The 15,280-nt window shown below is 38.2% G+C and overlaps 1 protein-coding gene across 4 annotated transcripts in view; it reads left to right on the forward strand.

Moving 5' to 3' along the window:
• Positions 1-10,050, forward strand: part of Nf1 (neurofibromin 1) — a 49,715-nt gene extending 39,665 nt beyond the window's left edge. For all 4 annotated transcript variants that reach the window (XM_074109256.1, XM_074109259.1, XM_074109258.1 and 1 more), the window contains 6 exons: positions 1,070-1,199; positions 1,510-1,585; positions 2,588-2,675; positions 4,756-4,854; positions 7,412-7,532; positions 8,515-10,050. In XM_074109256.1, coding sequence (XP_073965357.1) covers positions 1,070-1,199; positions 1,510-1,585; positions 2,588-2,675; positions 4,756-4,854; positions 7,412-7,532; positions 8,515-8,576 — 576 coding nt within the window. In that variant the 3' untranslated portion in view covers positions 8,577-10,050. The remainder of the gene's footprint in view (positions 1-1,069; positions 1,200-1,509; positions 1,586-2,587; positions 2,676-4,755; positions 4,855-7,411; positions 7,533-8,514) is intronic.
• The last annotated feature ends 5,230 nt before the right edge of the window (positions 10,051-15,280 follow it).

The following is a 15,280-nucleotide window of genomic DNA, read 5'->3' on the forward strand; positions in this document are numbered from 1 at the left end:
TGAATAGTCCCCGTTTTGTTAGGAAAAAAGGGAGGACAAAGGTTTCCGAAAGACAAAACTGTCTCAAAACACAGACATTCATTGCCCCGAAACGCATATTTGCCATAATTAATTTCAGATATTGCAAAATATTCACAAAATTATTCTAATTATAAATAAACCCGCGTAGCTCACCCAAAAACTATGAGATTTGACATTTCGGAGACCTCACGCTACACTAGCGCCTCTAGTGGCGAATTCACACGCGATAGCCCCCATTGCATTAAAACTGTCACAACTCCTGACTTTTAGTGGATTTGTACCCCATAAAATAATACTTTTAATTAGTAACTTGCCCTCAGTCAACTTTTTAGCGTAGGTAGGCCATTGGTAACGTCTCCTGAGTTACTTATTAAAAGCATGTTTTTATCGGGTACAAATCCACTAAAAGTTAGTAGTTGTGACAGTTTTAAGGCAATTCCTTCGTGGCTCATCTCCTAAGCATGCCAATTGACAAGATTTCATTTTTTTAACACCTGTAAATTACTACAGGAATCGAAAGAGTTTTGCCTCCTGAACATGGGAAAATATTTATTATAACTGATTTCTCCATATTAAAAAAAAATTTAAAAAATATGTCTGAATTTGCCAATACTACCACAGAATAGATATGTTTCCTTTGCCTTTTTCACCAGAAAAAGGAGCTGTCATCATTTTGACAACGTCTCTATGCAACGTCTACGTCAGATTTACGTGATCTTTTTTTTTTAAATAGAGACTAGACAAAGAAACGGATCTATTGTGTGGTAGTTTTGGAGTTATGCCCTTTTAGAATAAGCACATCTTAATTTTTTTTTAATAAATTAATTAATAGTTGTAGTGAAATTTTGAAAATATATTTTTCTCTTTCCAAACAGAATACAGAGACCGAATCAAATTATAGTCTTAGAAATATGAAATCTTGTCAATTGTATACATTGCAAAAAAAATCTAACAAAGTGTATCACTGATGTCTCCTTAGTTACAGGACAGAATAAAATATACTAAAAAAGTTGATTGACCCAATTATTTGTTTTTTTTTTGTTTACAGCAAGTATCGACCGACAAGGACACGAGTAGTCCAGAAAGCAACAGCTTACTGGACCCGAGTGTACTGTCCGACTTCACCACGCAGGCGCTCGTGCTGACTGTACTCGCCACTCTAGTCAAATACACCACGGGTAAGGGTCTCCCATACCTATCGACGCGCAACCGGCCTTAGCTGACCATAAAACGCATTATATCCACGCAATAAGAGCGACAAAGACGTCTCCCCGTCGGTAACCGTCGTTTAGCGTCGGCCGAGCCGATCACGTCTTTTTCGCTCTTATTGCGTGGACATAAATAGTTTTTTCACGACACTGCTCGAAAATGTGGCCATAGATAACCTAAATCCAGTAACCACAACTGCCTACATGTACATTTAACAGCTGACTCATTTATGGCACGCAAAACACGACAACAATGTAACACATTTTATTTGTTTTTCAGACGAAGATGAAATTAGGATTTTGTACCAGTACCTGGCCGAGGGTTCCGTGGTGTTTCCCAAGGTGTTCCCAGTCATGTAAGCATCTTTACTGATATAGCTTTCGCGGTTATTGTAAGGACTTCAAAAGGTATAGTATTCGTCTAAAAAGCAGCTAGTTTAAACACCAAGTGATATAAGAAGCAACTGGTCTAAATAGCAAAAGGTCTAAAAAGCAACTGGTTCTAATCTGTTTGTGCCGGAAACTTAAAAAAAACATAGGTTAGGTTAGAGTTGCGTGTAGGAACAAAGCGTCTCAGCCAAGCGGAATAGGAGCACCGCTATAGTTGTATAAACGCTACCCTTAATTAACCAAATGTATGGTTAGCTACCGATAAAATGCAGTTATTAACGGTTAATTATCCGACTGCTACAGCGGGAAAAAAAATTATAACAAAAAATTTAACCGACTACAAAAAACCATGAAAATAATTTTCTACCAGTATGAAGTCGGTCGGTGCCTCAGCACGAGCCAGCAGGAGTGGACCTATAGTCATCAGCCTCACCTACGCACTATATATTATCCGTCGGTTGAAATTAATCAATGGGTGGTAAAATAGACCCTTGAATCAATATTGGGCCTACCTTAGTAACAGTTTTAACAATTCAACAGACGCAAAAAAGGGATGTTCTAAGTTTGACGCCAGTGTCTGTCTGTGGCATCATAGCTCTCAAAGGGGTGGACCGTTTTTTTATATTGATGTATTGATGTATTTTTGAGATATTGAACTTTCAAAATACAATGTCGGGGGGTTCAACTTTTTAAGTTGGTTAGGCTATATACATACTATGAAATAAAATTTCCATGGCCTTTTTAACTTTAAATTTTTTTTGTGACTAATTGCAGGCGCTAATTTATTATTGTCGAGCTAGAGCGCCTGCAATCTTTTTAACTTTTTAATTTTTCGCTGAACAACTATGCACTTCACCTTCTGATATGTAAAGAATAATGTCAACTTTTACGGACATTTTTGAGAAAAAGATATTCTCTCAGTAATTGATATTTCGTGTATACTTAAAATTGTATTTTTGGTTCATCAGACACAGTCTCCTGGATATGAAGATAAACCACGTCCTCATGCATTGCCACGACCAGGTCATACTGAGCGCCGTGCAAAGTATTATACAGGTATGTAGAATATTAATCATACTAGTCTTAACTCGCGGCTTCGCCCACATTAGAAATAGCTTAATGCCGTCTTAACTGAACTGCCCGTGCAATTTTTGAAATATACAACGACAACAGTTAACTTGCACGATTCTTGTTTTTTTTTTTTTTTATACGACTGGATGGCAAACGAGCAAGTGGGTCTCCTGATGGTAAGAGATCACCACCGCCCATAAACATCTGCAACACCAGGGGTATTGCAGACGCGTTGCCAACCTAGAGGCCTAAGATGGGATACCTCACGTGCCAGTAATTTCACCGGCTGTCTTACTCTCCACGCCGAAACACAACAATGCAAGCACTGCTGCTTCATGGCAGGATTAGCGAGCAAGATGGTGGTAGCAATCCGGGCGGACCTTGCACAAGGTCCTACCACCTGCAAAAGCAAAAAATAAACGCAATCATAATAATTTATCATGGCAAAGCAATAAATAAACGTCTTACAGCCTTATTCATAAAAGTTAGAGCTTCCTTGAAGGCTCCTTGAAGGCCCGATGCTAAAAAATATGATTTGTCAACGTATGTTAGCGCCTATCAGTCAATCAAGGCTCTGCTAAAGTTAGAGGACCGTAGACCCTCCTTTATCTCCCTGCTAAGTCACACAATGGCCGCCACAAATTTGAACAGCTGACTTTGACAAGAGCAAAAAACAATACCGAAGATATTTTTAGCGAAGGGAGCTCGTGTCTTCGTAAAAATTTGCGTTTTCCTGCTAATTTGCTGTCACTGCTGTCAATTTTTTTTTTAATTCTCGACGAGGCCATTTTTTGTTTTTGATTTTTCAAGATGGCCAACATAACGCGTCTAATCTAATCAGACAACAACTAGCAGACTGCTAGCAAGCGTTTATGAATCATACTTCTTGACAACCGTCTAACAAGCTTAATCAGTCTGCTAAGTAACAGACCGATCAAACCTCAATTAAGGATTTTTTATGAATAAGGCTGTTAGAGTTTGGCCTGAAAATGGTAACGGTAATAATCTGAAAGGACAACGTCCGCTCGCACAACGCCATCTACTGATTGCAAACGAAGTTAACATGTCACGTCATCTTGAGAGCTGAGGTACGTCACCATTCTTGGACAGCGCCCTCTATTCTTGTTTAAACTTATAATATTATCCCACGGGAACGCCTTACCGGGATATCAAGTATTTTATGACTCAATTCAGATCTTTATCTATCTGTACGCCAAGTTTCATGTAAACCCGTTGAGCCTATGTTGCGTGATTGACTAACAAACATCTAAACATCCAAACTTCCAAACATCGTCACAAACTTTCACTTTTTTTTTATCACGGGACAATTCACACCAATTGACCTAGTCCCAAAGTAAGCTTAGCAAAGCTTGTGTTATGGGTACTAAGCAACGGATAAATATAATTATATAGATAGATACATGCTTAAATACATAGTAAACACCCAAGACCCGAGAACAAACATTCGTATTTTTCATACAAATATCTGCCCCGACACGGTAATCGAACCCGGGACCTCAAGCTTCGTAGTCAGGTTCTCTAACCACTATCTGGTCGTCTGAACATTTATAATATTAGATTAGAAGATGCATCAAGTTTCTTGCGGCGCATTCTTCTTGGCAATGATGGTCTTTCCGAAAGTGCTGGTAGTTTAAAAAATGACGTGTAATAGTGCCCATTGCTGTCTATTTACAGAATAAATGATTTGAATTAAAATTTGCAACAATATATGAATAGCATGTTGAAGCGAGCACCGTGATATATGTCAATTGACGGGATTCATGTCACAACGTTGAATTACGCCCTAATTGTTTTTTTGTATATTTGGCACAACGTAACCTCCTTTACCTCGTAAGACCCACATCAAATTTTGATCATTAGAATTTGAAATTTTTTTTATATAATAACAGTCATATTGCCAATTAGTGACGTATGTCCTAAATTTAGGTCCAACGACCTAAATTTAGGACAACCCAACCAACCCAACGGCTTTACGAGGTTATCGTCCCTCTTTCAAACTCTAAATTCTATGTCTTTCTTTCTTACTTAGTCTGTATGTTCACAGAACATGATAGCATCTGAAGACGCCAGCCAGCAGCAGCTGCACTATATGCAGAGTTGCGGTTTCGGAGGACTATGGCGGTTTGCGGGACCCTTCACCAAGGTAACTTACTGTTTCTATACGGCAACGACCGGATTGCTAAGTTGTTAGTGACTCTGACTACGAAGCAGACGGGCAAACATTTGTACGATAAATACGAATGTTTGTACTTGAATACAATACTATGACCTTTTATTGTACACCAGAAATAGTAAACTATACAGAAAACAGGTACACAGAGAGAAAATTACAAGGTAAGCAATAGGCGGCCTTATCGTTTAAGAGCGATCTCTTCCAGCAACCTTTTTACAGAAAGAAGGAGGGACTAGTTTACAGCAGCTGGTGTCGTCAAAAACGAGTCACAAGAACATGAAACAGTAATATTTTTAATATTGATAATAAAAAGGATGGCATCATGAGTTGATTGTCTTTGTCTTTTGTTTATAATAAGAGAAAATGAGGTTGTAGTGGACTGACAGATAAAAAATAAATATGAGATCGGAGTCAGGAGATTTTTGGGATTTGTTTGGGGTTGGCTGTGGTTGCAATAGAAGGGGCCGGAGAATAGCAGTTATCTTATGTAAGTTACTAACTAACTATCTAATTTAAACATTGGATATAGTTAAGATGACGAAAGTATAAGTAGTTAGATAATTCTCTTGTGATGCGAGGCATGGGACGGCTGTGAGGGGAGTAGGGAGGCCGTTCGTTGGGCAAGGGCTTATATTTTTTCGTCACCTTGATAATTATCACTGAAATACACTTCATATACATGCGAAGCAGATAAACCTAACTATAAGTTATGTAAATCATAATTATGTGACAGGATTCTCATGATCCGTTTGATTTGATGTGTGTACACCAACCGTAGATCAGAATATTAAAACTCAACAGAAATACCTCTACACACACATATATCGTACAAATAATACACGTCTAAATTAATTATAGGCAGTGGGATAAACAGCAACATATATATAAATAAATAAACTATGATAAAATCAATCATTACACGATGACAGATAGTGCTCCTACATAGATTTAAATAGTGACAATGATTTTGCGCGTCCTAAGTCCATTGAAAGAAAGGTTTATTTTGGCTTCATGTAGCACCTAAAAACTAAGACTAAAACTAGCACTAAAACTATGTTACTTGGTGACACGGCAGGATACCAAAAAGGGTCTCCACTCAGCATGCGTTGCCGCACATTATGTGCAGTAACGCTGGTTTTCTGTGGAGCCCAAACGTTAAATAAACATGTATGCATGAGCCAGTTCCTTTGCCCCAGTCAGACGGAGAAAAAAAAATACGAATACTACATTACATCTATATTAATAATTTCGTTAAGGGGTACGGTAGACTCGAACGAAATGCACATCAAATTGAAAAGCATAAAAAATTAGTCAATCCGAGTCGACAACTTGTAGGCGGAAAATTCGGATTATCGAGTATTTTCAATATAAACTTGAATAAATTACTAAGTATATAATGGCGTTGCGAAGTAAAAATGTCAAAGTCATGACATCAAAGTGGCGTTATAGTCACGTCAACACGTGTCACAGGTGTCACAGGTTTGCATTTCGTTCTCCATTGTGACCTTTTAAGGGCCCCACACACGGTACGATTCGATCGTACAGACGAATCGTACCGTATATGGGGCCCTTTAGGTCTAATTTCTTTGATTATGAGACAGAGACATCATAGTTATTTGGGCAAATAAGATTTAGGAGAACTATCTACTGGTGAAATACCGATACGTAGGTTAGCTGTGAAAGTACGTTTGTGATAATATTAAGGCTGGGAATATACTTCAGATTTTTCGATAAGTACGACAGTCTTCACAGTGGCAAAAAAAATTTTCAAACATATTATGAGTCTACATTTTACCCGAGCGAAGCCGGGTTTTCATCTAGTATAATAATAATACTACATTACATATACTAATACATTGCGCGTTGAATCTTAGATGTTTGTATGTTTGTAAATATTATATTTTATATCTATACATCAGACGTTTTCAACCGGTGTGTTGAGGCACACGTGTGCCGCGATTGCCGCGAAGTGTACGAGTATGCTGCATTGAAATCGTGAATAGCTATTTTAATGAGAAAATAATACGAAAACAAATGACGCGCGGGTATGCGATTCCGTTGTCAGATTGTTAGGTAATGGAGTGGAAGGAATGGCGGGGCGGGTGGAACCCTCTACGCGCCAGTCCGACTCGCACTTGGCTATTTTTCACTGGTGTGCCGTGAAATTTTTATGTACGAAAAGTGTGCCGGTAAAACCAAAAGGTTGAAAACGTTTGCTATATATGTATGTCTATCCGTTATCTAGCACCCATATAGTACAAGCTTTGCTTAGTTTGGGGCTAAGTCTATTTGTGTTATTTGTCCTAAGATATTACTATTATTATTATTTCATAGTTTGTAAAGTATACATGCTGTGTAATAACTTATTAACTCTTCATTTAAGTATCTGGTGGAAACAGCTTAGCGGAGCAAGGAGAGTAAATGAAGCGTTTCTATTGGTTCATGAAATACAGATTCCTCGCAAGTCGCAACGTATCCTCGCATATCTCTGGTGGAAATGAAGCCTTAACGACACCTCATGTTTCAGAGCGCGTGCACAGCGGAGAGCGGCGAGCTGTTCGTGAACTGTCTCGAGGCGATGGTGGACACGTGCCTGCCGGGCGAGGAGCTGGGGCAGCCGCGGGCGCCGCCGCCCGACCCCGACCCCGGTGAGACCCCATGGGGCTTCGTGATCTTTTTTAGAAGCTTTTGTTTAGTTTCACCTGTTTCTTTGTTTTTAACCTCCTGAGTCCTGACTTTTTTTAACAAACTTAGTGCTTAAACTTACGACCTAAACGTGGTAGTACGCGAGGACTCAGGAAGATATATTTGGGTCAAATCTTGGAAGCTAAATTTGACCCACTTCCAGTGGTACGATTGACTTGAAATTTGGTATACTTATGTAAATCGCGTGACAATACAATAATCTGGTAGTAAAATTCTGGTAGACCGGCTAGCATTGTCTCCGCAGAACGGAAGTCCTCAACGGTTAATGGCATCGACTTGAAATTTGGCACGGAAATGTAGTTTAGATGACAATGCAAGTACAGTCAACAAAAGAGTGTTGAGTAGGGTGTGATATAGCTAGCACGCGTCATCTCGTTTAAGTTAAGCTTAAACTTGTATTTTGAGACTATCTGTGAGATCCTGTAATTGGCTATGTGTCACTATTTTCATAATCATATTCTTTTATAAGCTGTTGGTTCTCCTTTAAATAAATAAATAAATAAAAAGTACAGTCAGCAAAAAAGCTTTTATTAAAAATATGTTTTTAACAAAAACTTATTTAGGGTTCCATACCCAAAGGGTGCCAACGGAACCCAATTACTGAGACTCCGCTGTCTGTCTGTCTGTCTGTAATCAAATCTTGCAATTTAAATTCGACCAACTTCCAGTACTTGGATTGCCTTGAAATTTGGTATAATTATGTAAATTACGTGACAATACAATAATCTGGTAGTGACATCCTGGTAGTCCGGCCAGGATCGTCTCCACATGACGGAACTCTTCGACGGTTAATGGCGTTGACTTAAAATTTGGTATGCAAATGTAGTTTGGGTGATAATACAAGTACAGTCAACAAAAAGTACATTCAGCAAAAAAAGCTTGTATTAAAAATGAAATTTATACCAAAAACTTTTTAAATTTCAGGTTCAACTCACCGCCCGCCCCCACTCACCACCTCACTTTACTGCTCAGGGCAGGACCCTTAGCTGAAGAATCCTCAGTAGCGCCCACAAATGACGTTGACTGTATTATTTTATTTAGTTTTCGTGCATAATGTTTTTCCATTGTATGTTATCGGAAAAGTTCGTGTTTAACATGCTCTCTCTTTCTAATTACTAATTAGCTTTAGTACCTTCAACCTTAATTTTGACACCTGGAATAATACAATATCCGAACTCACCAAATTCGACGAGCTGATGGTTTCCTAGGGGCCCCCGTCTGTCACTCCATAGGTCACTGGCTGAACTGGTCAGATATAAACACTGCGGTGCTAATGAAGCTTTCAGGATTTCAGGAGAAATTGTAAGAAGAACAGAAACGAATTAATTTCTAGGGACGTGCGTGCCGCCATTCGAAGTTGCTTGCTAATAACAGCCATATTAAACCGCCGTAGGAGGGCAGCACTGTCGCGGTGCTTCGTTCGGAAATCAAATTGCATCATTCCAGTTACAAATTAAGAATAACGTTTAGAAATAAGAATGAATAATTTGTATGTGCTAAACGATGCGAAACAAATAAAGAAAGGCATTAAAAATATAAGAAAGTACGGAACAGACACTAAACAATAAAGTTCCATATTAATGGATATGAAAATGTCACACGTTTAATACAACAATTGATTGACAGTTTGGGCGCCGTCGTATTTTCTTTGAGATCCGACTTTTCCCGGTGGAAATACATTATGCACTAAATTCTGTGTTAGTGTATTGATTTGTCCATAAAAATGGATTCCGGGTTTTTGTGTCGACATGCGTTCTCAAATTCTTCCGTAATATTTTAGAACATATCGAATATACAAATTGAGACATGGATGCACAGAAAAACCAGAAAAAGAGACCAGCACTGGGAATCGAACCCAGGTCCTCAGCAATCCGTGCTGCGTGCTATAACCCCTACACCACTGCTGGTCTGGAATCTAGACAGGATTTTTTCCTATGCTTACATATTTTAGGTTGCTTATTTCTACAATGCTACTTAAGCAGCAGCACTAGCGACATATGTCACACTCTTTCGGAACTAATCGCTCACCCAGACAAGAGATGTCGCTACTAAGCAATCAAATTAATAAATAAGTAATTTGATTATTTTTCTGGTTTTTCTGTGCATCCATGTCTCAGTTTGTGTTTTCGATTTGGTTTCACGGGATGCCCGTAAAAGTAACAAATTTGGAGTTGAAATAAAAAATACAAAAAGACTCCAAAAAACTAATCATAATATTTTAGAACGTAAAAGTGGGCCGTTCACCGCAACTCGTCCGTTTTTTGCATAAATATATTGAAAAGTTTATTAGATTAGTTTGACTAGGTACGTATCAAAATACATGAAGTTTAAAAATAATAATGGACGAAAGACATAATGGTCATTTGATATAATCCAACTTTGTCATAACTTTGTAAAATGTAATTTTGTATTTTTACAGATTGCACGATCATAAACGATGGTTCGATAGTTTCACCGAAAATTATGATTGACTGGATGGTAAACGAGCAAGTGGGTCTCCTGATATCACCACGCCCATAAACATCTGGTATTAGCCAGTAATTTCAGTCTTACTTCAACAGTGCAAGCACTGCTGTTTCAAATTATGTAGCAATATACCACCTGCAAATAACCGTGTTATATCAAATAACCGTTATGTATTTCGTCCATTATTCTTTTTAAACTTTATTTCTTTTGGTATGTTCCCGTTTGACTATCAGCTGAAATATTGCTGAACAATTTGAAGAAATCTTGTATTTTTTGTCGTTCTTTTTTGTTCGTGTATAAACGTTTTTTGTAACGTTATTTTGGAACGGAACGGAAAACGCGCGTGATTTTTAACCATGACAAAATGGTGTTTGTATGAATTTGTGTGAATGCGTGTGTATCAGATATTGACATGGATTTATGTATGAGTTAGGAATTAATAAAATCATTAAATCAGACGGCCCGATTGGGAACAATAACAAGCTCATAGTCAAAATACCACCAACGGGACTTATCACGCTAACACACACGAGTAATATTTACCTCGACGTTTCGACCACAAAGAATCACGAAAGTTTAAAACGGTGTAGCGGTATAGCATGTGGCACGGAATGCCGAGGACCTGGGTTCGATTCCCAGCGCTGGTCTATTTTTCTGTGCATCTATGTTTCAGTTTGTATTTTCGATATGGGTTTTACGGGATGACCGTAAAAGTAATAAAATTTGGAGTTGAAATAAAAAAAATACAAAAAGACTCCAAAAACAAATCTTAAGCTAATTAGCTGTTAGCTATTTTGTATTGAAGTTCCCTAATATTATTTGCTTGTAATTTGTTATGCAATTGGGCTGGGTGCGGTATGTACGCCGAATAGGGAATATACAAGCGGTTTTTATTTGTTCAAATATGTCTTCATTGTTTTTGAACGGAGTTAATTTTTTTAAATGTCTTTAAAAATGCGAAGTAGTGGAGGTTTTAAATTGTCATATGGACAAAAAGATCCGGCATGTACTGACGTCATATAACACGAGGACCTTAGAAAAACAATACTAATTTTCATTTTCCTAGAAAGAGATGGAACGCATCTTCATTCACTCGTATCTTCCTTATTTTTGAACAGATTTTGATGATTTTTACGTCATTGGTTTTGTATCACGACTCAAGTCATTTAAGAGAAAGTTGTGTTCCAGGCCATGCATATTTACTATTGTCAACCCCAAATGTATGACAATAATTCAAGACCTGATTCGTGTACTTCATACAAATCACAGGGCATGAATTAGCGGGTTGTGCGTTATTGTGGTACATTCCGGGTCTACAATTTCAGGGCGTACATTAACCGCACGCGTCAGACACCGCATATTACGTTCAAGCTGATTTTAAACGCTTTAAAATGTGCTCCAAATGTAGTAGTTATTAAGAGAAGCCTATTCGTATGGAACGTTTAAGTACAAATTAATTTAAATTCATGTTATTTAAATGTTTTAATTATAGATATATGTTTCACAAAAAAATATGTCATGTGATGGTTATGACAAATCATAGTTAGGACAAATGATCATTATGACATAAGTTATTAGGGCAAGCGACACCCGTTTATATGTGTATAGAAAGCACCATAAATTGTGATTATTTAGAGATTTATATTTGAGATTACTAAGGCCTAATGTAGGCGCTGAATCACGTCTGTTTGTAGAAGTTCATATACATTGGAGAGCATTGAAAACTGATCGGATTTCATATAACTATTGAATCAGACCAGTCTGCATTGTTCCTGACCCTTTGGAAGCACGTCCACTGTTTCACAATGTCCACTGTACCACAACATCCACTATATTAACCCTTAATAAGGTCCCATTGAAGCCGTGGTGGCCTAGTGGTTTGACCTATCGCCTCTCAAGCAGAGGGTCGTGGGTTCAAACCCCGGCTTGCACCTCTTGAGTTTTTCGAAATTCATGTGCGGAATTACATTTGAAATTTACCACGAGCTTTGCGGTGAAGGAAAACATCGTGAGGAAACCTGCACAAACCTGCGAAGCAATTCAATGGTGCGTGTGAAGTTCCCAATCCGCACTGGGCCCGCGTGGGAACTATGGCCCAAGCCCTCTTGTTCTGAGAGGAGGCCTGTGCCCAGCAGTGGGACGTATATAGGCTGGGATGGGATGATGAAGGTCCCATTTATTGGAGCATACTACCACATAATCAAAAGCAGCTATCGAATACATACCTGGCCAAGGATATTTTTAGAGCTACTAGTATTTTCAATAATTACAATGAATATTTTGAACATGAAACTACCGTGAGACTCACTCATCACATGTCGAGCTAAACTCGGTTTAAGACGTGAGTTATCCGTTACAATATCATTTAATACAATTAATATTGTAACTTATTACTAAAACAATAAGGTTGAATTTCCAAAGCAATGCATGTGGTCGCTAAATCGCCTCTACCTTATTAAGGGTTAATGTCCGTTTCAAATTATTCATGACACTGCGGTGCTCGATCGATCTTGTGTAACTCGTTTGGATTGTGACCCCGCAATGTATTGCTACTGGCACGATTTTACTGAAATAATGTGAACCGGACATAACACTTTAACTGCCGCGCATTAAAAGTAATGCATTTAGTTGAGTAGACTATTTGGTAGAGTTGAAAGTTGAACATTACCAGCCTTACCCAAGACGTGATTCCGGCACTGTAGAGTGGATGAATATACATCGTATGTATATAAAACCTGCGGGGCTACTCTGAAATTCGAAAATCGAAGTTCGTGTCGCTCCGTCCCTCTGACCCTTATACTAAATGTTTGTTCCTTGATTGTTAATAAGTTTCGTATTATGATAGTAAAAATTTAACGTGGGCTTGACGATATTTAGGGCCTAGTTCACCACTCATGGATAAATTTTATTTGACAGATAAAATTTAATGTAATGCCGTCTCTGTCCATTCGGACAAAATAAACAGAGACGGCATCACAGATATGTCACATAAAATTAATCAATGAATGGTGAGTTAGGGTTAGTTATATGCTTAAAGTGACCCGTCGATTTTAGGTTTTTAGTGCTGGTATTTTTTTTATGTTATTACATTGTGAATAGGGTTTAATTATTTTACGTACATCAATGTACAGTTGAAGACCATTGAAGAGTGAACTGTGGGCAATGAGGGCTTCTCGACAAGCGAAAAGTCGCTAGATGGCGTTAATCGTGAAGGTGGGGCCACATGTAGTCGCTCGACGCTCGTTTCCAACGTCAAATCTGGTCACGTGACATTTGCCTAAAGCTGAAAATGTTGAGCTTTATCGCTGAAAAAAAAAACCTCTTCAATTTCGGCAAAAACAGTGTTATTTTTTTTTTCATTATCTCCAATTTCTTTTATTTGTACCACTGGCACGACTGCTACTAAATGAGATTGTGAAATCAGCTTCCAAGACAAAGACCATTCATGCAACAAGCCATCTTGTCGCTGCTCGACGCGGCGACTTGACGCTACTTTTTTCGAGTCGCGGGAAATTCAAAATCACCTTCAAAATGTGGTCACGTGACCAGATTTATCGCTGCAAACTAGCAACTGCATGTGGGGGAACCCTAGGTTCGTTTGACAACTTTGACATTTGCGCCACGTTTGTGTTTGGTTAACCAAATGAGCCAATCGCCAGCAAGACTGTAACGTCAAACGCACCTCACGATACTAACGCCATCTACCGATATTTCGCCTGTTAAGAAACTATAAAGTTTGCGGGAAAAAAAGTTTTTGCGAAGTCGCAGAGCGGTCCTAGCTCGGCTGTCTCAATTCAAAAAGATCCACATAAGTTATATCAGGGGTTCCCTAGTGGTCTAAGTGGACCCCTAGAGGTCCACGGGAAAACAGGCGCGTGTCCACGTTGGCGTGAAAAAAGGGTGGTTTTAGTAGTTGTTGGAATATAAAAAATTGTAGCAGTAGAGGGTCTATCGAAAAAACTAAAACTATGAAAGTGGTCACGAGAAAAAGTTTTCGGAACCTCGTGAGTTATATGGATCTTTTTGGATTAACCTAGATTGAAATTACCACTCTAGGCAGTTCTACCCACCTATTAACATTTATCCTTGTGTAGTGGCATTAACGTCGTTGGAGTCTACCTGCCGCACACACAGACGTTGATTAGATGCATAATTCATTACATTGGTGACATTTTAAAAATAATAGTTTTAATTTTCGTCTGTGGGTGCGATTGTATTGAATTTATATTTTACTGAAAGTATTACTATTTTATAAGATTTATTGCTATTGGATTGGATGTAACAAAGTAATCTATTGATGTATTTAGTAAAAAAATATTGAATTGAATTGAGGTTTTATTTCTTAGGGTGGTATAACACTACTATATCCTTGATCAGTTGCGATGTCGTGTTAGATCCAATTGATTTTAACTAAACTAACTAACTAATTTGGCTCAGGGACCCGAAGAGGGTCTTGGCCTCCGAAACGAGAGCATGCCATCTGTCCCGATCGTGCGCAGCCTCTTGCCAGTCGTTTGATTTTACAATTATTATTATTATTATTATTTTTGCGGAGGCCTACCCATTAAAGCTCTCTTATTATGAGAGGAGCGTGTGCCTAATAGTGGAACACAAATAAGGCTGATGATGACAAAAAATCCGTTACGAAGAAAACAAACTACAGTCCGGTCGCGTTGCAGTGAATCGATCAATGTCCTTGCCACGCCCAATAACCAATTAAATCGTTCCTAATTAGAAAGTCAAGTTCAGTAACCAGTTGACCGCATACTCTTGAACGCAACGGTTGTCCTCTGCTTTATGTGCTATAGTTTATATCAATCCAATTTATGAAAAGTGTAAACAAAGACGCCATTCACCCGACCATAGACATTTAGTGATGTGAAAACCTAGTGCAAAATCATTAATCTGTTCAGTAAAATCGATAACTTTTTGTCTATTTTCTTATTTACAATACTTGATTTAATTCCAAAGACTGTTTATTAAATTATAAAAGCAGTAAGTAAATAAAAATCGCTTATTAAATCGAGCATTAATCGATTTTCAAAATGTCACAATTTTCCACCATCTCTACGCTAGTCTATCCTACTACAGATTATACCCATGATTCATTCACTATACCGGGCGTGGCCTGTAATACGAGCAAAAAATTAAAACATAGATCGTGCTCGTCAATCTGAACAACATTAGTTCAGCGACTTTTAAAAATAATGGAGTATTTGAATTT

The sequence above is a fragment of the Choristoneura fumiferana genome, chromosome 28 (genome assembly GCF_025370935.1).
Source record: "Choristoneura fumiferana chromosome 28, NRCan_CFum_1, whole genome shotgun sequence".
Classification (NCBI taxonomy): Eukaryota; Metazoa; Arthropoda; class Insecta; order Lepidoptera; family Tortricidae; genus Choristoneura; species Choristoneura fumiferana.